Source organism: Phoxinus phoxinus (assembly GCF_949152265.1).
Source record: "Phoxinus phoxinus genome assembly, chromosome: 15".
NCBI classification, from domain to species: domain Eukaryota; kingdom Metazoa; phylum Chordata; class Actinopteri; order Cypriniformes; family Leuciscidae; genus Phoxinus; species Phoxinus phoxinus.
In genome coordinates, this window is record NC_136890.1 from 3,383,246 (window position 1) to 3,408,716 (window position 25,471).

At 38.8% G+C, this 25,471-nt stretch overlaps 1 protein-coding gene across 1 annotated transcript; it reads right to left on the bottom strand.

The window, feature by feature from the left end:
- Positions 1-6,459: 6,459 nt before the first annotated feature.
- On the bottom strand, positions 6,460-24,274 carry LOC307012112 (LIM domain transcription factor LMO4-B). Its single transcript, XM_079638393.1, has 5 exons — positions 23,900-24,274; positions 21,162-21,384; positions 14,855-14,951; positions 12,073-12,222; positions 6,460-8,364 (listed from the first exon to the last, which is right to left on the bottom strand). The coding sequence occupies exons 2-5, from the start codon at positions 21,374-21,376 to the stop codon at positions 8,356-8,358; spliced, it is 471 nt and encodes a 156-aa protein (XP_079494519.1). The 5' UTR covers positions 21,377-21,384; positions 23,900-24,274; the 3' UTR covers positions 6,460-8,355.
- Between the last annotated feature and the right edge of the window lie 1,197 nt (positions 24,275-25,471).

The window sequence follows — 25,471 nt, forward strand, 5'->3', positions numbered from 1 at the left end:
AGCCAGAATTGTGTGATATAGTTGCAATTGCGTAATATAAAGCCAGAATTGTGTGATATAGTTGCAATTGCGTAATATAAAGCCAGAATTGTGTGATATAGTCGCAATTGCGTGATATAAAGCCAGAATTGTGTGATATTGTCGCAATTGCGTGATATAAAGTCAGAGTCGCGTGATATAGTCGCAATTGTGTGATATAGTTGCAATTGCGTGATATAAAGCCAGAATTGTGTGATATAAAGTCGCAATTGCGTGATATAAAGCCAGAATTGTGTGATATAAAGTCGTAATTGCGTGATATAAAGCCAGAATTGTGTGATATAAAGTCGCAATTGCGTGATATAAAGCCAGAATTGTGTGATATAGTCGCAATTGCGCGATATAAAGCCAGAATTTTGTGATATAGTTGCAATTGCGTGATATAAAGCCAGAATTGTGTGTTATAGTCGCAATTGCGTGATATAAAGCCAGAATTGTGTGATATAAAGTCGCAATTGCGTGATATAAAGCCAGAATTGTGTGATATAGGCTAAAGTCGTAATTGTGTGATATAAAGCCAGAATTGTGTGGTATAGTCGCAATTGCGTGATATAAAGCCAGAATTGTGTGATATTGTCGCAATTGCGTGATATAAAGTCAGAGTCGCGTGATATAGTCGCAATTGTGTGATATAGTCGCAATTGCGTGATATAAAGCCAGAATTGTGTGATATAAAGTCGTAATTGTGTGATATAAAGCCAGAATTGTGTGATATAAAGTCGCAATTGCGTGATATAAAGCCAGAATTGTGTGATATAAAGTCGTAATTGCGTGATATAAAGCCAGAATTGTGTGATATAAAGTCGCAATTGCGTGATATAAAGCCAGAATTGTGTGATATAGTCGCAATTGCGCGATATAAAGCCAGAATTTTGTGATATAGTTGCAATTGCGTGATATAAAGCCAGAATTGTGTGTTATAGTCGCAATTGCGTGATATAAAGCCAGAATTGTGTGATATAAAGTCGCAATTGCGTGATATAAAGCCAGAATTGTGTGATATAAAGTCGTAATTGTGTGATATAAAGCCAGAATTGTGTGATATAAAGTCGTAATTGTGTGATATAAAGCCAGAATTGTGTGATATAAAGTCGCAATTGCGTGATATAAAGCCAGAATTGTGTGATATAAAGTCGTAATTGCGTGATATAAAGCCAGAATTGTGTGATATAAAGTTGCAATTGCGTGATATAAAGCCAGAATTGTGTGATATAGTCGCAATTGCGCGATATAAAGCCAGAATTTTGTGATATAGTTGCAATTGCGTGATATAAAGCCAGAATTGTGTGTTATAGTCGCAATTGCGTGATATAAAGCCAGAATTGTGTGATATAGTCGCAATTGCGTGATATAAAGCCAGAATTGTGTGATATAAAGTCGTAATTGTGTGATATAAAGCCAGAATTGTGTGATATAAAGTCGCAATTGCGTGATATAAAGCCAGAATTGTGTGATATAGTCGCAATTGCGTGATATAAAGCCAGAATTTTGTGATATAGTTGCAATTGCGTGATATAAAGCCAGAATTTTGTGATATAGTTGCAATTGCGTGATATAAAGCCAGAGTCGCGTGATATAGTCGCAATTGTGTGATAGAAAGTCAGAATTGCGTGTTAGAAAGTTAGAATTGCGAGATATAAACGAATTTGGAGTTTATTTCTCGCAATTGCAAGTCTAACTTTATATATCCTGCAATTCTGACTGTATAACTCGCAATTGCGACCTTATATAACTCAATTGTGAGATAAAAAGTCGCAATTACCTTTTTTATTTTTCATTCTGCTGAAACAAGCTTTGATAGCTGACAGAATGTTGTTCTGGGACCAAAAGTCCTAATGATGAAATCACAGCAAGCATTAGAAAAGTGAATACTTTGAAATCTCTGTGCGAGATACAGAACGTGTGAGAAGATAAACAAAGCGTTCCTAAATGTTCTGTCGGTAGCTGGTAAAAATATCCATACTCTTCTCTCTCCCACTTTGTCACAGCGTGAGGCATGGAAACTCTGCCAATTAGACTCATTTGCATGTGTTAATATGATTAATTAGTGAGTATAAACACTTTTTCCATGACAGAAGCCGCATAGCAATTCATACACCTGCAAACTTTTTCCTGATAGAGGATAATGCCTGTTGACTAAGAGGCTTTTTTTCTCAGACCCTCTAATTGGCATGTGAATATGCGTGGTTAATTAGGAATATGCAGATGAAGCTTGATTGGTTTGAATGCAGAGTGTAAGTTGAGGCACGGTGGGATTCAAATTGTGCCGAGGTTTTGATTTCCTTACTTATCAAGATATGAAGATAATTGCAATTGTGATCATTTGCATACGTTAATGAATTTGCCTGATGCTTTTCAATCGAATGTGAAATAAATAATTGATGCAGTATCAGCACCTACACCGACGCCAGGGGACAAAACTAAGCGCATTAAGGTGCCATTTTGGAGCTCACTAATTTACAGAACGTATCTTCGCATCTTTCCTACAAGATTCAGTGCTTATGAATTTCATGGTGCCTTTTGCTGTCATGAGACATTGAAAAGTATTAATGCAAATACAACGCATTTAATTTGACTAATGTAGATTAGTCATTTTCTATACACACACACGCACGCACGCACGCACGCACGCACACACACACACACACTTAGCAGTTCAAAAGTTTGGGATCTGTAAGATTTTTTATGTTTTTGAAAGAAGTCTCTTCTGCTCACCAAGGCTGCGTTTATTTGATTCAAAATACAACAGCAAAAACAGTAATATTGTGAAATATGATTACAATTTAGAATAACGTCTCGGTTACTAACGTAACCTCGGTTCCCTGAGATGAGGGAACGCCGGGAATTTTTTGTGAGCACACACAGCGTTTTACACGGGGTTCCCGTAGCGTAAGCTAGCTTACGCTAGCTTTTTAAAAGCGGCGCTTTTTACGACGCGGCCCTTGAGAGAGCGGCAGTGTGTAATCGAGATCCTCTTCGCTGACTCTGGAAGAAGCCTTCACGCCGTCGAACACGCAATCAGCGGGACTGCAGGACTGAGGAAGCCGGCTAGGAGTCTCTCCCCACGCCGCCTTCAGACGCAGTTCCAGCTGCGCTATCCGGCGCGTTATATACTTTTGCTAAGCTCCCCAGCCGTGAGGGGAGCCCGACACGAGGCACAGGAATCACGGGGCATTTGAAACAACGCCCGCAATTTGCTCTTTTAGAGGGAGAAGAAAAAAAACGTTTGTGTCGCAGCGGCGTTCCTGTGCCTCGTGTCGGGCTCCCCTCACGGCTGGGGACCGCCACGTGATCTGCGTTTCCTGCCTGGGGAAGGACCACCGCCCCCTCAACCCAAGCCAGTCATGTAGCACTTAGGGTCCAATCACATTCGGCCCCATCCCTACATATTCCCGTTTAAGCCCCCCCGTGGCCTGAACTTAATTACTCGTCTATGAGCCCCGGGCACTGCCGTGGGACAGTGATGAAGGGAATTTTTTGTGAGCACACACAGCGTTTTACACGGGGTTCCCGTAGCGTAAGCTAGCTTACGCAACACGAGAGTACTCTCGAAAGGGAACGTCTCGGTTATTAACGTAACCTCGGTTCCCTGAGATGAGGGACGCGCGCTTTTATAGTATGAAGCCACGCCCATTTCGGCGGGCTATGACCCATAGAGGGCGCGAATCGCTCCTATTGGCTCTCATGCTAGCCGCGTCTCTCCATAGGTTGCAGCAATTGCCGCAGAGCAGCCAATAAGCGCGCGAGCCGTCTCGCTTGGGTCTGCTTGCTGCAGCAAGTGCGTTTTAAATTAAAGCAAATTATAAGGATAATTTTAGGCTTCAATCTTCTCGAGAAAGCTAGCTTATGCAACACGAGAGTACTCTCGAAAGGGAACTGTTTTCTATATGAATATGTAAGTGTCATTTATTCCTGTGATCAAAGCTGAATTTTCAGCATCATTACTCCAGTCTTCAGTGTCACATGATCCTTCAGAAATCAGGATAATATGAGGATTTGATGCTCAAGAAACATTTATGCTTATTATCAGTGTTGAAAACTAGTTGTGTACAATTTTTTACCATGAATCTTTGATAAAAAGTTCAGAAGAACAGAATTGATCTGAAATTGAGAGCTAAAAATATATACTTTTATTCAGCAAGGATGCATTAAATTGATCAAAAATTAAAATAAAGACATTTATAATGTTACAATTGAACGTTCGCAAAGACCCGCCCCCTTTAGTTACTGTCGCTAATATGTACGACAAGCTACGCCGCTCTCACGCCACACCTCGCGGAGCAGAGGAGACTGACAAAACCATTTTGTGGCTCTTTAATGTGTGTGACAGATCGCTGTAGAGCATCAGTTAAAGCTGCTCGTGAACCGATCCTTCCTTCTAGTTCATTTATAGCATCAAATAAACATGAATGAACATCAGAAGGAATGTTGTTTTAACCGCGGAAAGACGTCAGTACACTCCGCTTCTCAAGTTCAAATGCCGATGAACGCTCGCCAATCTGCTAGTATGAAAGAGCCAACAACGCATCAAAGACGCTCGCAGACACCTCGCGGACGCGTAGCCTAGCCCAGAAAAATATCTAGCATGCTAGATATCTGGAGCTGTCGCACGACTCAACCCCATGTGATGCCATGAGCTACAGCCAATCAGAGCAAGGCATGGGTTGAGGTCACTGGGAAAATACCGTTTATATACTGTCTATGGGATTTTTTTTTTTTTTTTTCAGAGCAAATCATGCGCAAACAGTTTGCAGCACTAATTTCTGTCTGACGTCCATATTCAAACAAAGACTCGCGTGTTGTGTAGACTTGTGTTCTTCTTCGCTGGGTAGTGGCGCGCATAGACATCATATATATATATTATATAATATCTATGGTGGCGCGCGTGCTGTATTGCGTCATTTCCGGTTCATTTTATCGCGTGTTTTCTTCGTGATAAAACGTGGTTTTGTAGACAAGATAGAATCGTTGGCTGACAGAGTTGTTGTCACCTCGTGTAGTGAGTTACCTCCTGTTGCGGATCAATCACGTTGTCGTGTGGTGTGAACAGCTCAACAACTTGAACACTCCTGATTTCACAGAGAGCAAGTCATGTAGTGTGAACCGCACAGTTCAGCCCGACGTTTTAAAATCCTGTAGTGTGCACTTGCCTTTAATCTACTAACTCTCCTGACTGCTTTGTCCGACAAAATGGCGGATGGCGAAGTATGATTGGCAAGATCACCTGTCAATCAAGCTCCCTGTGAAGGGTCAATTAGTAAAATAAATGAAATAGAAATTTCTATTCATCAAAGAATCCTGAAAAAAAAAAGGTTTTCAAGATTGATAATAATAATCAATGTTTCTTGATAATCAAATCATCATATTATACTGATTTCTGAGGGATCATGTGACACTGAAGACTGGAGTAATGATGCTGAAAATTCAGATTTGATCAGAGGAATAAATTACACTTTATTGTATTTTCACATAGAAAACAGTTACTTCAAATTGTCATACTATTTAACAATTACTTCTTCTTTTTTTAATCAAATGAATGCAGCTTTGGTGAGCAGAAGAGACTCCTTTCCAAAACATGTAAAAAATCTATATTGTACATAATACGTATGTATGCATGCATATGAATGTGTATACGCATGCATGTGCGTGTATGCATGACATGTATGTGTACATATATATACACACACACACACAGTATGTTAGAAAGTAATTTACCCCAATTAAATCTCTTTCTGCTAGTGTTATAACATTAAATGTTTCCTAGTCAACTTATTGTCATTTAAAGGCATTAACCTGTATAAATACAAACGCAAAACAATTCTGTGAATTGGAAAACACTTCAAATTCACACTAAAATAACACACTATTAACATTATTTTTACAACGTTAACGTATATATATTAACGGGGTATCATTTCCACCAAAAGGATATTTCTGAAATATTTCATCATGTCAATTAAACGTCTCGAGCAATTTCCCACTAGTTTATAAGCAGCTTCCTCAAGGGCAGGAGGTTGTGAGGAGGCGACGGGGTGAGAAAGTGTGTGTGTGTACTTTAATTGTGACATGGTAAACATTTAACGCGTGTGATTGTTTGGAGGCAGTGAACGGAAAGCAGCGACTGCCTCTTAATTAACCAGCCGTTAGATTAGGCCTTATTAAACTCAAACACAGGATCAGAGCAGAGTTCAGTCTCCCCAGTGACACACCAGCACAGATACCACACTCACAATGAACTTACACACTCCACGCTCACATTTAATTGCTTCTGTAATGGTCCGAGCTCAAGCCCTATTCATGCCAACCCTTGGGGTAATCAGGTCTGCACCACAGAGACCAGCGCTAATAACTACAGCAGAGAGAGGAATAAACAATGAACGGTGAATCTGGAGGGTAAAAAGGGACGACACATTCATTCTTGACGGCTGGGTTTTGTTGCATTTCCCATTTATTGGATAATTACACCTTAAATAGACATCACATGTTGAGCAGATAATCCAACCGTTACAGAGAGCACTGGTATAAAAACATATTTACAATTCTACACCCTGAACGATGTCCACAAGATGTAGTTTCAACTTGAAATCAATTGACCCAATTTACTTTCTTAATGCACTTTTTAGGTGTTAAATGCGGTCACGTTTATTGTTGCTCGGTAAAATACAGTTATTTTAATAGCAATCTGTGAGAATTCACCAACAGAAAGCGACTTCTGTGCTTCACACGTCGCTATTCATAGTTTCCCGTCGTGTCATGTGACTGGCGCAGAGGGCAAAACATCCACACAACTGCATCTCAAAGGAAGAAAAACAATGATATGTGAACAAAATGGAAGTTTTTGTGCGCTTGTGATCCATATCCAGCACCTGCGGCAGTATTTCAGTCACTAAAAACTGATAAAAGTGCCTTAAAACAGTGAAATTAAAAGATAAAATTCAATATACAGCTTATTAATGATGCATATTATATACAGGCGATCAGATGAGCACAGAAAATGAATGCAACGTGCTAAATGGTTAGGCGTTTTCTTTATAATGGTGTTCTATGGGAAACGTTTAACTATTTTCCGGACTATAAGTCACACTTTTTTTTCATAGTTTGGCTGGTCCTGTGACTTGTATATCAAAATTAATTCATACTGACTGAGATGAACCAAGAGAAAGCATTACCGTCTACAGCCGCTCTAGTTGGCGGAGTTGTTCAGAAGCGACACCGAGGAAGAACTCAATGGATTCAGTGTTGAGGAGTGAGATCGGGAGCTTGGTGAACTTGCTGACCGGTAACTTGTTGGACTCGCTGGCTAATGTTAGTTTAGCCTATTCAGCCTCCATGTTCTTTATGCTATTGTGTATCTGAATGACTGTTAATGTGTTACGCTAACACACCGGACACCTTCAGCCTGTTGTTCTGTGTGCTGTTGTGCAGCTGAATAACTCGCCTTTCCAGATTAAATGTCTGTTCTTGGTCTTGGATTTTATGAAATAAATTTCTAAATAAATGCGACTTATAGTCCAGTACGACTTATATATGTAATTTTTTGACTAATGCGACTTATAGTCTGGAAAATACGGTAATTTAAATGTCTTGGGTTGATCTGCTCGCCTGTACACAGTATGCATCATCAATAAGGTGTTTATTGAATTTGGGCTTTTAATATCATAAGTACTTATTTTTTTACTAACTGGAGGGCCTAGTTTCAAATCCAGGCGGGTGTTCCTCACGTGAAAACTATGACGTGACATCGAAGCTGACATCGTATGTCATAAAAACAAAATTAAAATGTAATAACCTCTCAAATATATTTTTTTTATTAGCTGACGTCACCAGCTTTCTTACATTTTAACTTGTCACCATTTTAGATCGTAATAGCATTTCTTTATCTTCTAAAGTCCTGCCCTGCATTTTTTTTCTGGATGAACATCCCGTTTAAATCAATCACATGGTAGACAAATGTCTTGAGAACGCAGTTTTCATGTTGGTATCTTTCAGATGAAGTCTTCTCTGTGAGGTTAGATACGAGAGACAGGATTTCCTGTGAGTGAATAGAAGTGTTACTTCTGTTTTCAGGGGCCGATAAAGCCACAGTATCACCATCAGAGATGCTGCAGAATCCCCCACAGTCAGATATGATGTCAGATACACAGAAATGTTTCCATCCCAAACTCGTTCTCGCTCTCAAAGAAACTCTGAAGTCTGTAAATGTGGGCTGTACAACTGTGAGTGCATCAGAGGATCAGTGTCTGAAGGATGGCAGTGATGAAAAGGACACCGGAGGGTAAATGGAGAGAGGAAGAGGCGAAGACGATGGGGAGCTCTTCAGCAAACCTACAAAACACAAGAATTGGTAAAAATTAATGTTCATCCACACTTTAATAGTCATACTCAAGGCTTGACAATAACTTTTCTGCTCAGCAGACGCTGTGACTAGTGGTTTTCTTGCTCAGCATTTTCACTGGCCACAATTTTGACATCGATACCATGGGAAAAGCTGCCATATAGATATTTGTAATCTCATAATTTGGCAGCAAGAATATTAGGCTGCTGTCACTTTAAGACCTGACGCACGGCTCCATTACATTGTTACACATGCGTTTTCTTTCTCAACTGTTTATGTTCACTTAAAACTGACTGTTTACGTGAATACTCACCAAGACGTGTATTTTGACATTATTTTGTGTGTATTTGACTGTATAAGCGAAATAAGCAGCAAAAAATAACTCTAGTTCTGAAGTTTAGTTCTGAGAGGCGGTTTTATGTGTCGCACTTTGGGTGTTTGAGCACAAAATCTGCAGGAATGAGTAAAATTATACACAATACGCGCAATCCCACGCCGGATTCAAGCCCTGTAACTCCAGCAATATTCATCCAGAGCAAATGAAAGGAGTGAGTGAGGAGAGGCGGGTTTGTGTGTCTCTCACTGTCGGAGAGAAGAGAGAGAGAGAAAGAGCAGCTGGTATCGTGTGTCTATTCTGCGGGAAATTAGTATTGGAAGAGTCTCAGATATTTAAGTATCGATATGTATTGAAAAATCAATATTATTGACAACACTACATTGCACTTAGTTTATTATTTCAGAAGCCTTTTTAGAAGACTACAATTAATAATTATATATCAAATTTAACCTGCCAAAGTGGCTAATAGGAGTGACTGCGTTACACACCACCGCTGAAATACACACACATTTGGCGGGTGTTTATGTCAAGCCCTGTGTTGTGGCAAAATTCATCAAACAAACATCACTGCGTAACGGTACGTTCACACGGGGCGTCGGCGTCAACGCTTCCCATTGACTTTGAATGGGTGACGTCAAGCGTTGCCGAAAAGGATTGTGGATCCGTCGGCGGCGCTTCACTGGCGTTGCTCGCGGCAGAAGTTGAGCATTTTTCAACTTCTGCCGCGAGCAACGCCAGTGAAGCGCCGTAGACGGAAGCGTTAGCCAATCAGGATCGCTCTATGCAAATACAGTAGCCAGGCGGCAGCCAATCACGTTCATCACGTTCATCCTGTCATTCCTGTCTAATTTCATTGGCTGACGCTGCTATGACCATGGCGTCTGCCAAACTTCAGCCACGCCTTCCGTCAAGCGTTGACGCTGAAGCCCCGTGTGAACGTACCGTAAGGGAGACTCAGAGTCAAATTATAAAATAGAAGTATTTATTCTTGCAAGAATAGGAGCAGTCTAATACACAGCTGTTACCCTGTGCAGAAGAGTGACACACCCCCAGACAGACTGAACCAGCTTTTATCTCCTAGCGCTCCCAAGGTTTTCTTGCCAGAGCCTTCCTCCCAGTAGTCTTCCATTCAGTAATTTTCCATAGACAAGGAAGCCATAACACTAGTTTAGATTCGTCACTAAGCCCCCCCTGCATCAAATGGCCTTCTGACATCTAGGTCAGAGGTCCTTGTTCGTCTGTTCTCTGGAGTGCCTCTCCCTTCTGCCTTCCCAGGTACATAAACAGAATCTTCTCACACTAACAAGTGAGAGTCACACATGTGACATACTTTGAATCATCTATATTTTACTAAAGATCAGTGAATATCATAAAATCGCCACCACACCTGGTTATGGCCTACAGACAAAAGACCAAAATCACCATATTGACCTTAAGGCGAGACACGGCAGCAAAAACAGTGTTTTTTTTCACTGGTCAATTTTGAGAATTGGGGCTATTTGTCTTCAATAACATCATCTTTCAGACTTGTGGTGAAAAAAAGTCCAAAATACACATTAAGGTCTTTATTTTACTACACGTTGGGTCTCATTCATGAAACATTCGTAAATATACGAGTAAATATGTGAGTGTTCTGCGCGTAAAGACACCTTCACGAAAACTCTTCTACTGATTCACAAATATTTCGTAAACGTCAGATGTGATAGTGAAATGTGTGTGTGTGTGTTATGAATTCCAATCAGTCGTAAAACGCACGTGCACACTCATTCTCAAATTACCATAAATCCCGCCCATTAAATCCGACTGACAACTATATATGGGCATCATAATATGACACCAAACGAAATATTTTAACATGTCTTCTTAAAAGCGAATGAAAAAGAAAAATTTCTCATTATCAGATCATATTTTATTATCAGAAGTTCATTCAAAACGCCACATTTTATTTCCAAGCGTACATGGGCGTATCAGGTCCTAAAAAAAGGAAGCTTGGCAGATATTACAGACGCAGTTACTGGAGTTTCATCTGTTAATCGAACAGTCCCAGAAGTGAAAAGAAAATGGTTCGACATGAAGCTCGACTGCAAAAAACTAATTAGTTCACTTCGAAAAAATATAGCCCAGCCCTATTGAAAGCAATTAATTATTTGATTAAAGTGTTCCGTTTGCAGATGCTATTACTGGCTCTCATAATAAAAGTAAAAAGAAAAAACGAATGCAATTACTATATATAATATTTTTTCAAAATGCTGTGTAAATATGTACCCGATTAAGGTGAATTAAAATGCAGCTTTATTAATGAGCAAAACGTTCGGATGTTAAACGCACTATTTACACGTGGCTGGGAGCAGGTGGAGATTTCTTTCGTACCAACTAACATTTGGAAAATACGAACATTTTAATGAATCCGAAAATTTACGCCAGAACCACTTCACACACGATTTACACAAAAATTCGTTCTGCTCGTGTTTCATGAATGAGACCCTTTGTCTGTAGATTTCTCCTAAATTCAACAAAATTTGGCGATGTAAATCAACATCTCTATCTGCACCCTGTCATCACACATACCGCTGGGAAGCTCTCTCCTGTACAATGCTGTCGGATCCAAATATTGTCATTTCCTTTTTATCAGCAACCAATCGTGAAAGTACAATGGGGCATTTAACTCTAAAATCTCATTGGCTTATGTCAATTTCTAACAACATGATTCTCCAAATGGTTTTTTTCTCATACACCGAGCCAGAAATCTCCACTTCAGCAGCACTTACACACACCAAACTCTCCAGTGGTATTCCGATCTATATTCTTAAGGTTTTTACAGAGTGGTTTGTTCATACATTTACATTTATGCATTTGGCAGACGCTTTTATCCAAAGCGACTTACATTGCATTATCCTATACATTTATACATAGGTATGTGCAATCCCCTGGGATCGAACCCACAACCTTGCGTTGTTAACGCAATGCTCTTACCACTGAGCTACAGGAAAGCATCATACACCATCCAGATTCTGATTTATACAACATTTTATACCTAAAAACATTTTATACCTTTTTTTTTTATGGCTGTTGACAGTTTTTTCTGACTAATGAAGTAATAAAAAGAGATATCCAAAATCCCCTCTGTAAAAACCTTTGACTCAAATGTCAACAAAATGAAACAAGAATTTTGAATCTGGCTTTTTCCAATGTTCAGATTTCTCTTCTGGAAATATATGCAAATTAGCACATATTTAATTATAACTAATTTGCATATTTAAACATAAATATTCTAAAAACTTGTAATACAAAAGATATTTGTCTTAATGTCAGTAATCAACTGGGGAAGTTTCATGCTGATAAAGTAAAAGCATGCACTCACTTTCTGGTCGGGCAGGACCGGGTTCCCCTGCAGGTGAGTATTGAGGAGTGCAGCTCCTGGCCGGTCGTGTTCGCAAAATATGGTGCCGTTTACATAGTGGAATCGGTCACCGGGGACCAACTGGTTTCTGCACGTGGCACAGGAGAAGCACTGGGACAGAGGAGAGAGGAATGACCACATTTATCCCTTTTACCGTGTTTAAAGTGCTGAATTATTAGCAATGCATTTAATTAAAGCAGGGTTAGCCTTCACTGAACAAACTGCCTTGGCTCAGTGCTCAAATGTATTTTTTAATAAGTTGATCATTGTGCAACCAAGGTCAGTTAAATTTTAAACAAATGAGAACACTATTATTATGAGAAGCTGTAATATAGCTAGGCTTTATCCAGAGATGTATTGTAGCATACTATTATCAGACAAAAATAAAGAAATAATGATGTTTCACACATTTAATTGAGCTCTAATGAGCATCTGCTATTTAGAAACACAAAATGTAGTACTAAAGGGATAGTTCGCCAAAGAAATTACACTTCTGTTATCCCTCATGTCGTCCAAACCTGTATGACTTTCAACTGTGGAACATAAAACAAGTTATTAATGTTTTTTTTTTGTCTATACAATTATTGGACCCCATTAGATAACACGTTATTTTACAGTTATACATGTTACATGGAATTTCTGTAGTAATAACAGTAAATTATGCATAATTACATGCAAATAGGGCTTCATGATCTTGAAGACAAATGCGATATGCGATAACTGATTAATGCTATATTACATTTCCATTTGCGATATGAAAATGCTTTAAGTATGTAACATTTATTTAAATTACATTTAAAAACTGAACCAATAACCAACATACATGTTTCACATTATTTTTGTGAGGAGAAAGCATCCCTACAACTTCTGAAAGTAAACAGCAGTTCATTACATAAAAAGTAAGTGTCATTTTTACGTCAGTGTAAGATCTAGGGCCCTATTTTAACAATCCGAAACGCAAGTATAAACGCGAAACGCAAGTATAAACGCGAAACGCAAGTATAAACGCGAAACGCAAGTAGCTTTGTGGGCGGATCCCGGCGCTGTTGCTATTATACCGGCGGGATAAACGACTCTTGCGTCCGACGCAAATCTAAACTGTGTTGGTCTGAAGTCGCTTCATTATTCATAGGTGTGGTTTGGGCGTAACGTGAAATAAACCAATCAGAGCGTCCTCTCACATTCCCTTTAAGAGCCGGCGCGCTTGTTCCACGGCGGATTGCTATTATAACGGCGGGTTTACCAGCGCACGCAACTTACATGATGGTAACGGTGATTTCACAGTCTTCAGAATTTAGTTTCCTGGTTCTTGACGGACAACCCACTTTGTCAGATGTCCTTATATACCGATGTGTCTCGCCACTATTGATCAAACAGGTTTGATCCGTCATTACTACAATTAGCCTGAATAATTTGGGTAAATGTGTAATCTAGATTTATGCCTATTATTTCCACACCTTCATGGACACAACAATGATTTCCTTTGTGTGGTAATATATTTTTCCTTGTAATTATGTATGGTTTGCAAAAATGAAAACTGCTTCATCTGTGTAGATGAGAGAAGCAAAGTGTGTGTGTGTGTGTGTGTGTGTGTGTGTGTGTGTGTGTGTGTGTGTTGTGCACACGCTACATTATGGCCAAGCATGCGCCCTTAAAATAGCATCTGAATAATGCGCGGAATTGTTTTCTGGAACTGCAAAATAGCGTCAGGGAACGTCTGCGCCAGAACACGCTCCTCTTCTCGCTGAACCTCTTCTTGCCTTACTCTGTGTGGACTCTCTACTCTCTTGCGATATGCATATCTCAATATGTACATTTGTGATATTTTGATCATTTCAATATTTCGTGCAGCCTAAAAGTCCGAGTCCGAAATTTTCATATGCGTTTTTTCGTATTCGTGATTCAGTGGCTCTGAATTGTCAAACACCTCTCAAAATGCTTGCTACGGATGCGAAAACGCAGAAAATCGAACCTGATCCAAAATGTTTTTTGACGGACGAAAGTTTCGAAAGTTGACATAACGTGAGCTCGTATTTATCTTTTAACGTGCGAAAATTTCGGATGCGAATTTCGGCCTTAACCCTAAACCAAACTCTATTCCTAACCCTAAAGTGTGTATGTTGCTACTCTGTACTTCAACGTGAAATTATTAGACTATAACAAAGAAACCTTAAGGCCGTGTCCACCAAAGGCTGGCTAAAAACGCTAGGCGCTCTGCTGAAAACGTTGAGCTATGTGCGGTTGAGAGCGTTTTGGCAGCGCAGGTTTTTTTTCCAGTTGAGACGCTTTGTTGCTATTCACAGAATATCCATTGGTCGGTGTGGTATTAGTCCCGCCCCTCCTCCACTGTGATTGGTTGGGTAAAAAGTGACAATGATGAGCGCTGCATTTTACCCAAAGTTGATTCTTCAATTGAAATTCTACAACTTTCGGCGACCAGTAAAATAAACGGCGAACGCTCAGCGCTTCAGCGTGAAAAAGCCGCTCAGCGCCTCGTGGCGTTTTAAAAACGCGGCGCTCTCGTTGAAAACAATTGTAAAAACACGCCAGCCGCATGAAAAAAAACGCTTTGGTGGACGCACGGCCTAAAACAAAGTGTAATGACTTTATCCTATCATATGGACAAAAACAATCTTTTGTGTTCCTCAGAAGAAAATAATTCAGGGTTTGGAGAGACATGTAGGCGAGTAAATGACAGAATTTTTATTTTGGGGTGAACTGGCCAACGCTTCACGTAACTGACCTTGAGGTGGTAGACGTTGCCTTGCGCTCGCATGACCATTTCACTGGCGGGAATGGACTGACCACATGCGCTGCACGCCCCGCTGTGCCCAAACAACCTGCAACACATGAGGGAGAAGAAGCACATTGAATATCCTTCACAAATTGAGTTTGCTTTGTGCAGATATGACTTCAGCAGTGTTGACACACACCAGGCTTAACAAACGATGGTGTGTGTGACGCATCTACGCCTCTGATGTCGTCTGTGGGAGCATGAGAGAGAGAGAACGCATCTGTAGAGATCATCAACACCCGCTGGATGCAAATGAGACCAATGCAAATCAGCACAAGAACAAAATGCTCGTCAGCGTAGCATGACAACTACAGCGTCAGAAAACTTTTGAATTGCAAATGACTGTGGCGGAGACTCGGGTCTCAAACGGTCTCATTATCGACTTGCGTCTGTTATAATGATTACGATTTTGAACGTGGTCACTACTAAATGTGGAGGTGAAAAAATACGGGTCTATGAGTTAAAAGCCTTTTTCACACTCATTATTAGTTGTTAAAACTAAATCACTTCATGGTATTTTAAGAGTGTGAGATGAGTTTGTAAATTTTGCAGACTATCTGATGAATTTATGGTTCAGTGAGCAATTAAATTACTATACAAGCAACTCCAAACAGCATTTTTGTGCTTGATCTGTGAAATTAGGTTCTTAGAAGTTATATTAGTGGAGTAGAAAATAAAGGTAAAAAAAAAAATTATGTTCCGTTTATTTTATATGTGGTTTTCTATATTTTCAACCCGGTTACTAATATTATGTGCATGTATAGACTAGGGGTGTCACGATTCTCCAAATCCTCGATTCGATTACATTTTCGATTCTAAGGTCACAGTTTGATTCGATTCTCGGTTTTTACTTTTTTTTTTTTTAAGCATAGGTTGCTATGCCATTTTTAGACCAGACTTTTATGCATAATATCTGACTTTTGTTCGCAATGTACCACAGTACATTGTCAAATTTAAACATTAAGAACATAATGTAACAATAACTTATATCTTCAGTCAATTGGAAACTTAAGCAAAATAACCTGCCATCTAGTTTCTCTTTTGTAACTGCAGTCTTCTTCACAGAAGATGACATTCAAGTTCACAACAAAACAAATAAACAAAGAGTTTAACAGATAAATCTATGCGTCGCGCAGAGCCACGTCTTTAAAATGCGAACACTTTATTCTCTGAGTGTACACACACACACACCGGCGGCGCCATTCGGCCATCTCGTCCGGTGTGCATTGTTTGGTTTGATTGAATCGAACTCCAGTTTGTTTGCGATACAGCAATCACACTCGTGCGGACCAAACAACCATACCGAGACTAGTGTTGTCAAAAGTACTTTGGTACCAAGTCGGCACTGAAATTTAAAAAAAATCGGACTCTTTGAGCGCTGTTGAGCGTAATCATGAACACCTCTGATTGGCCATTGTGTTCACGCGCTCATCAAATATGTCTGTGATTGGCTACAATGATCAGCACAGATACACACGGGAGCGTTTGAAATCAGGCGTCTATCAGCGGATCAGTCCTGCGTTTGCTTTCAAAACACTTTCAAACGCTCCCGTGCGTTGATCATTAGGCGTGTTTCCATTACAGATTTGCGCAAAACTTTTGCGATATTTTCTAAAAGTCGATAAAAAACTATTGCGAAATGACGGCGTTTCCATTGACTGATATTATGCGACTAAAACTTAATTTTTTTCTCGCGCGAGAAGTCATTCCACAAATCATGGCAACGCATGTTGGTAGGTTTATATATTGCATAGACATTATTAATTATTAATCAAAGGAGATAAGCATGTTATCCAATCATTAATGGCGAGGAAAGACCCTTATATATGCGGCTCATATGAGGAGTTTTTCTTGATCGTGACATTTCTTTGAGGTTTATAATCCAGTATTCCTGTAATTCTTTTGTCTTTTATAAATTTAATAAAGAACTCTCGTCTTCTGTCCACACACACACCGCGTCCTCTACGTCAGGCGACTGTAAATGCGTTTCCATTGCAGTTTTGCGAAATATTTCTTTTTCGAATTGCCTGAAAAACCTCCTCATGCGAGCGTAAAAAGTTTTTTGCGATAAATGGGAGTTTTTGCGAAAATTACGTGTTTCCATTGAGAGCATTTTCAATTCGCAATTTTTGCAATTTGAAGGGTAATGGAAACGCGGCTATTGTAGCCAATCACAGACATATCCGATGAGCTTGTGAACACAATGGCCAATCAGAGGTGTTTATGATTCCGCTCAACAACGCTCAAAGTGTCACATTTTTTTAATTCCAGTACCGACTTGGTACCGAAGTCTGTCTGACGTCAGCGTGTTCGGCGGGTAACGCTATCAGTATCATTATCAATCGCTGTTTATGTAATAAAATCAGAATCATTCTCGCGATTCGATGCTTCACTGGTTATTTGACGGACATTGGGTCCGACAGACCGGAGACATTTTAGCGGTAATGTGACCAGAAATATTTAAGACATTTTAAGACTTTTTAAGGACCCGCGGCCACCCTGTGTAAATGCTCTGAAAGTCCGAACCACAGAAAATCATTCACACTAGAAACACACCAAACCTTTGTTCAGTTTGATCCGGACCGAGACCACATTTCGTGTGTTTGGTTCAGACCGTGGTCCCGGGGAGGTTTCACTCCTGTAATTTTGATTCGGATCAAACTGAAAAGTCAGAAAATCCGGACCAAACAAGGTAGGTGTGCAAGGGCCCTGAATGAAGCCCTCATGTTGGGTCTAGGGCTGTAATCTCCCAGTCGACTTATTGGTCGATACGTTCTGGCTCGACCAAAATTCTGATTGGTCGATTTTTTTGCAATGTTAATTTTATCAGGTGGAAAGCACTAATTGCTAATGGGGGTGTTTTCAGAGCACACCTGTTTCACAGGTAACAGCCTGTCTTCAGAACACCCCCCCTTTTTTTGGATTAGCCCAACCCACTGGAGCGCAAGTGACCCGTCGCAGGGAGCTTGATTGACAGGTGATCTGACCAATCATACTTCGCCATCCGCCATTTTTGTCCGACAAAGCAGTCAGGAGAGTTAGTAGATTAACATGGGAGGGTTTGAACTTGAGAAGCGGAGTGTACTGACGTCTTTCCGCGGTTAAAACAACATTCCTTCTGATGTTCATTCATGTTTATTTGATGCTATAAATTAACTAGAAGGAAGAGATGATCGGTTCACAAGCAGCTTTAACTGATGCTACAGCGATCTGTCCACAAAACGGTATTTATTGTTTCAATTTCTTTTTAAAAAATGACCAAATTTGAAAGGTGAGACTTTGTTTAATATCAAAAATAACCTGGTCTGTGTCTGTCAGTGTCCTCTCTGCTCCACGATGTATTATTCACTGCGTGAGAACATGTGAGAACATGGTGTGTGTGTGAGAACATGTGAGAACATGGTGTGTGTGTGAGAGAGAGGCGTGGCTTGTCGGTCGGACATAGCAACAGTAACTAAGGGGGTCTTTGCGCTGTGCCCACTGTTTGTATTTGTTTTGAGCCTATGCTTTATTTTTCAGTTATGCACTTCATTTAGTTTCTGCTCTCGTCTTGATCTGGATTGTTTAATACATTTTTTTATTTTTATTAAAGTGGACATGCCTTTTGTGTTTAAGAGTAAAAGCTTTAAAGTTACGGTAATAGTCTATTCGTGTCTCAGCCGCTAAGCTGCGCGAAGACAAGCACAGAGCGGCTGAAATTATAGAGCGGTCTGTCAGTTATTATAATATACGACAAAAACAATTGTCTAAATCAGGGGTTTTCTACGTGTGGGGCGCGCGTCCCCAGGGGGCGCCAGAGCATGCCAGGGGAGGCGCGGAGAGTGGTAAATAATTATATGAATAAAAAATTAATTATATTGCACAGATGGACGAACACGAAATATGCTTGATGCTAGCTCTGCGATATATGCGAAGTGCCATCATTGCAGCCGCCGCATAATATGCTAAGAACTGGCGGGAGCATAATGCGTTTAAATATTGGCTTTAACGAGGAGCAGTGGGCCCTAAATTTAAGGATGAGCAAAACATATGTTGTGTCAACGTTTGTCCACATTCCTCTCCTACGACGACGGACACAACCTTTCGTCGGGCCATCCGTCCCTTTGTAGATGTGCGTCGCGGTTTCTCTCGTCTTTAAACCGCGGAGACGTTGCGGCCACAGAAAATCCGATCTGCCCATTTACATGACAGTCGCATTGACACATATCTGATTTATATCAGAATGTTTTCCACAAGGGGTGTAACGGTACATGTATTCGTACCGGACCGTTTCGGTACAGGACTTTCGGTACGGTTCACATGTGCACCGAATGCAATCATTCACGTAAATTAGGCTAGTTTTGTGTGCGGAACATGCGTCAATTCCGAGTTTCCACACAAACATATTAAGTGTCGGAAGTCTCCGCGTTGCACTGATTAAATATGATTAATCGTTTTTGTGATTCAAATACATGTAAAATATTACCATAACATCTGTCTTCCTGTGTGCGGAAATTTGTTTATGTTGCTGTGACAACGAAACGCGTGCATGCGCGCCTGTGTTAAGAGCGCTTGTTGCTCCATGCGCGCTGATGCACTCATCTGTGGACATTTCCAAATGCCTTTCAGTTGCTTAATAAAAGCGGGCTTTCCACACAAACAAACGTACATGTGTCATTAGTATGAGAAAAAAAATGGGATTTTAACTCTCGGGTCGGGCTCGGACATTAATATCTTTATGCCTGTCGGGCTTGGGTCGGGTTCGGTTACTGCTGTCTAAAATCTACTGCCTAAAATTCGGCCCGATCACCACATACACGGCACGCTCGCTTTAGCCAAGCCTCTCACTAGCTATGGCCAATATTTTATTTAGTGGAGAACTTTGCAGCAGTATTTTATTTCTTATTCTTTTTTCATTTTATATATTTTTTATTATATTTTATTAAAAAGTGTGTTTAAACTTTTTTTAACAATTTGTTTACACTTTTTTATAGTAAACAACCAGCAGTTTAATGTTTTGCATTTCTTTCCCTTACTGTACCGAAAATTAACCGAACCGTGACTTTAAAACCGAGGTACGTACCGAACCGTGACTTTTGCGTATCGTTACACCCCTATTTTCCACATATAAATGAGGCCTGAAACCGATCTCGAAATTTCCGAATGCATGCGGGTTTTTTCCCCTGTTTACACGGTAATAGAACATCCGATCTGTGTGACATGAGCAAAAAAAAAAAATCGGAAAATTGGGTCACATTTCATTTTTCATGTTAACACAATGATAAAAGTTAGAAGTTAAGAGTTGCTATGTGTGTGTGTGGCAGGGCGCCATTGGGTAAGTTGTGTCAAAAAGGAGGCCCACTGTCTTAGACTTTGAAAACCCCTGGTCTAAATGATGTTGCATATTCCTCAACAGTTCTTGTGCCGATATCAATAGTTGACAATACTATTTCCGGAAATCATAGGCTATGACTTTGCGCAGGTGCACGTGATGTAGTAATGGGCGATATAAACGATATGCGATATAAACGATACAAAATTGGCCTACGATAGAGATCGCGATAATGCATGTTGATGACACAATCTACCCGCGAAATTTAGAGCCACGAGCTGCAACCGGCTGAAACGCGTCATCTTCGTCGTCATCTTGAGTAAACATGGCTGACAGCGAAACGGAGGAGCTGGTGAAAAAGATCGGTGCAACGTCCATTATTTGGACTTGGTTCGGATTTAAGCCATCCGACGAGCAGCAGCAAACTATACAGAGTGTGTGAGGCAACAGTTCGGTAACACACACGACTAATCTGTTCTACCACCTCAAAATGAAACATGTCACTGAATACCAGCGCGTATTCACAAAATAGTGGTGTAAACACAACATCTCTGTGTGAGCCGGATTTTAAGATTCGTTGTTGTGTTGCTTTTTAACTGAGAAGACATCAGTTTTTCTGCTCTTTGCATCTTTTGTGTCCTTTAAAAAAATAGCCAAACTAAAACTACATTTGATTTGGAGTGCCTTCTGCACTTTTTACTGTCTATGGCATGGCACTACTGTAAATACACTTTTATACTTGAAGCATTTTCTTTAGTTGAGTATAACAGGAGAAACTCGAAAAATTAAAATATCATGCAAAGGTGAAACTAATATATTATATAGACTCATTACATGCAAAGTGAGATATTACAAGCCTTTTAATTTTTTTTATATACTGCAAATAGCCTACTAGTTTTTTATGTTTATATTTATAATTGATTTAGGCCCCTAGTCGGGTCGTACCTGATGTAGTCGGTCCTGCACAGGATCATCCCTCCTTTGCTGTAGCAGGAGGACCCGATGTCTCCCAGCTGAGCCTGACAGCACGAGCACTTGAGGCAGTGTGTGTGCCAGTAGCGCTCCATGGAGAAGAGCAGGAACCGGTCCGCGATCCGCCCGCCGCAGCCCGCGCACGACCTGGACACACACACACCGCCCGCGACCTGGCTGTTCACCATAGCGGAGGCTGCGGGAGGAGGCACGGTTACTCAGCACACAGCACACTTCACACACTCTGGCAATTCAAAGTGCTTTACACAGATAGGAATTTAAATATTAACTATCTGAATTAAAACAGATAGCCTTATAAAAGGAATCAAAAGAGATATCTCGAGTCGCACGGGTATATCTGTGGCAATAGCCAACAATACATTTTATGGGTCAAAATTATACATTTTTCTTTTATGCCAAAAATCATGAGGATATTAAGATCATGTTCCATGAAGATATTTAGTAAGTTTCATACCGTAAATATATAAAACATGTATTTTTGTGAGTGAATGCAGCACAATCGTGAACATAAATGCACAACTTTAAAGGAGATTTTCTCAATGTTTAGATTGTTTTGCTCCCTCAGATTCCAGATTTACAATAGTTGTGTCTCGGCCAAATATTGTCCTATCCTAACAAATATGACACACTGGTGTTTTGCCAGACGAGATTATCTATGTATAATTCTTTTACTGTTTAATTAATTTTATAACTATCATATATGTGACCCTGGACCACAAAACCAGTCACATGGGTCAAATTGTTTGTTTTTTTATCATTTGAAAGAATCATCCATTTTAAGCTTATTTATTCAGCTTTCATGTGATGTATAAATATCAATTTAAAACAAAAACTGACCCATGTGACTGGTTTGTGGTCCAGGGTCACATATATGATACAGTTAAATTAATTAAAAGATAATAGATAAACTACTCGTCTGGCAAAACACCAGTGTATCAGATTTTCATATTCAGTTTTACTCTGAGACTGAAAAGGACACTTGATGTATTAGATGCATGATTGATTTTGTTATACAAAATACAGAACTGTGATCTTAATTTTTTATAGATTCAAGTGTTTTGTATGACACTGTATTCCCCTATTGTTATTGTTCTTGCAATAAAAACTTTTTTTTTTAATCAGAAGACTTAGACGCTATAACTGTGTGCAAATCAGTGGTTTTGATGAATTATTTGGCAACACTTTACAATAAGGTTTCATCAGTTAACATTAGCTTACTACATTAGTCAACATTAATCAACTGCTCTTCTACAGCATTTATTAATCTTTGTTAATGTTAATTTCAACATTTACTAATATAATATTAGTTGTATTTGTTAACATTAGTTAATGCATGTGAACTAACATGAACAAACAGCTGTATTTGTATTAACTAACATTAACAAAGAATAATAAATACAGTAACAAATGTATTGCTCATGCTTAGTTCATGTTAGTTAATACATTACCTAATGTTAACTAATGAACCTTATTGTAAAGTGTTACTGACTCTTTCAATAATTGATGGGCCAGAACAATCATAGACACTAAAGTGAACACTTACTTCCCAATATTCATTACAGTGGTCAATCAATATGGGATTTTTTCTGAATAAAACTTCCCTGTACTTCAGATGAATGAATATTTGTTGGCTGTGATGCTAAATAAATATGATTAAGTGCAGCATAATCCTTCAGTACACAGTCATGCAAAGACATGAGATGCACATAAGATACAGGACAGGTTTACTGCACACTGCTGACAGAATGAACATTATTAGAGAGCATAATGTGGATATTCATGTCTTTCTATATGTTCAGAGCACTAAAGATCTGAGAGGATTACCAGGAATACAAATCATTAAAAATAAAATGGAGTTTAAAATTAAAACAGGAGTTGAAATCGGAAAAGTAAAATAGAAATAGTTGCTTCCTTTGACAAAAATATTACTTTTGTCGGTCTACATCAAGACAAGTTATTGTGTGTAAATAAATAAACAATTAAAAAGTAAAGTAAACGAGACTAAACAAATGCTTTCAATACTTCGGTATTATATATGCATATTTATGTGTGTATAAATATATCATATTTTTATGAGTGTATAAATATTTATATACATATTTAAAAAGTGGGTTTGTGTGTATATATATATATATATATGTATATATACACACACACACTCATAAAAAGATTTATATTTAAAATATATTTATAACAGATTTTCTATTAAATGCATAGATGTAACGTTACACACACATAACAAAAAAATTTAATAAAAAAAAATATATATATACATACACACACACACACTCATAAAAATATGTATATCTATAAAATATATTTATAACAGATTTTCTATAAAGTTCATATATGTACACACACACTTAAAAAAAATTATATATATATATATATGCGCATTTATAAAAAAAAAATTATATAGAAAATATATTTTTTAATTACACACACACATTAAATATATATATATATATAAAATGCCGAAATGTTGAAAAAAATATTTATGCATCGTTCTAGATTTGACTAAGTCGTAAATAAAGAATATAATTTAATGCAACGACACATGTCTTGATGGATCCAGTGCATTTTAAACTTTAAATTATCAGCTCATACATTGCAACTTCGTCAACTTACATTTATAGTGCAACTCGATATCAACATCAACTCAATCTGTGAACATACAGAATGCGACTCACCTCGAAGAGTTTCCAGAGTCCAGTGAGCTCTACACTTTATAAATGTGAAGTTATTATGATCCTCCTCTAGACTGCGCGCGGTTATGAGTGTCCTGCTCACGCGCACATCGCGCTCTAATTAACGACGCTTTGTTAATGAATGACCAGCGTGTGCGAAAGTTACTGGTCCCGTTGCATCGTGCAGCACACAAACAGTCACGGTTACAGTCATCCAAACCAAGACCTTATTCCGCGAGCGACTTCATCATCCTCCAGGACCCGCGTCGCGTCAAGCTCAACGCGCGACAGAGCCGTCGCGGGTCTTTTTTATCGTTGGCGTGACGTAACAGAGCAGCACTTCACCTTGATAGGTTTGATCATTTAGGGGCGTGGCATAGCCTACTGTCGGTCACGTGCCTATTAAAACTCTTTACAAAAATATATTGAAAATATATTTATGCTTTTTTATAATGAAAATATGTGACTCGAGGCATTTCTATTTCTCTTGAATTTATTTTAAATTATATGTTACCCCTGGCTCATTTTATTAATGTATTAATTTATTTTTATTATTTTTATATTTTGTTATTTATTTACTTAGTGTTGTTCTTGTAGATTAAACTGTAGCTACTTGCTGTTATGTTTATAAAAATATATATATATATATATATTGAAAAATGTATCGTTTAAAACTGATAGTATTATTAGAGTTACTTGATAAATATGTTTCATTTGAGAATGAAAGTTCACAGTAATTTAGAAAACCCTTAATGTTCTGTTCTGTACTGATGCTGTTGTTGAACTGACCTGGATGAAGACATCATATTTATTTATTTATTTGCAGAACTGTTTTATAGATTAAATTAACTCGTTCTGAAAAAGCAGATCAGCTTCGGTTAAAAGGTTGGATGTTCGAATCCTTTATTGAAAGCGGTTCTTTTGAACGGTTCGTTTTAAAGAACCGGTTCAAAATACTAATTTTGTGATTCTTTTACGTCATCACGTGTTCCTTAGCATAATAATATTCTAAATCTAAAACATTGGTTCCCCTTCAGTCCAACACAATTGTTTCAACACTTTAATATAGATTGTTTTAACATATTTGTATTATTATTAAGATAATTTATATTAATAATGATATTTAAAATAATTGTAAATCATGCAGCAGAGCTTGGATGTTTGCTGGTTGAGAACCTCGGTTCTAAAATCGATTATATTTTATTAATAACAGCCGCATAACCTCTATTCTGAATTCATAACCTTCACTAAAGACAAGAAGAGAGGGTCACATTTTTACACTGTTTATTAATGCTTTTGCACGTGTGTGTTCGTGTGTGTACCACTAGAGGTCAGTGCTGTCTAAGTTTGAATACATGTGCTGCTTTTCTGTTTTTGTGAAGAAAATATATACTTTTGAGTGTGTAGCGAGTATAGCTTTGGGACACACTACTTCGTAATCTTTAACGGACAGCTCTGTTGTTTTTATTTCATTCATCCTCTCACCGTTTAAACTGCCCTGTCAATCATCTTTCACAGTTAAAATAAGCCACATTCAATTTAATTAGATTTAGGAATCAATCAATTCCTACCGTT

Excerpts from the sequence above, each read along its gene's own strand:
- LOC307012112 (XM_079638393.1), bottom strand. The coding sequence starts at position 21,376 with ATGGTGAACAGCCAGGTCGCGGGCGGTGTGTGTGTGTCCAGGTCGTGC. Across the intron at positions 14,952-21,161 it reads TGCAGGACCGACTACATCAG|GTTGTTTGGGCACAGCGGGG; the intron begins GTACGACCCGAC and ends CATGTGTTGCAG. Across the intron at positions 12,223-14,854 it reads GCAACGTCTACCACCTCAAG|TGCTTCTCCTGTGCCACGTG; the intron begins GTCAGTTACGTG and ends CCTCTGTCCCAG.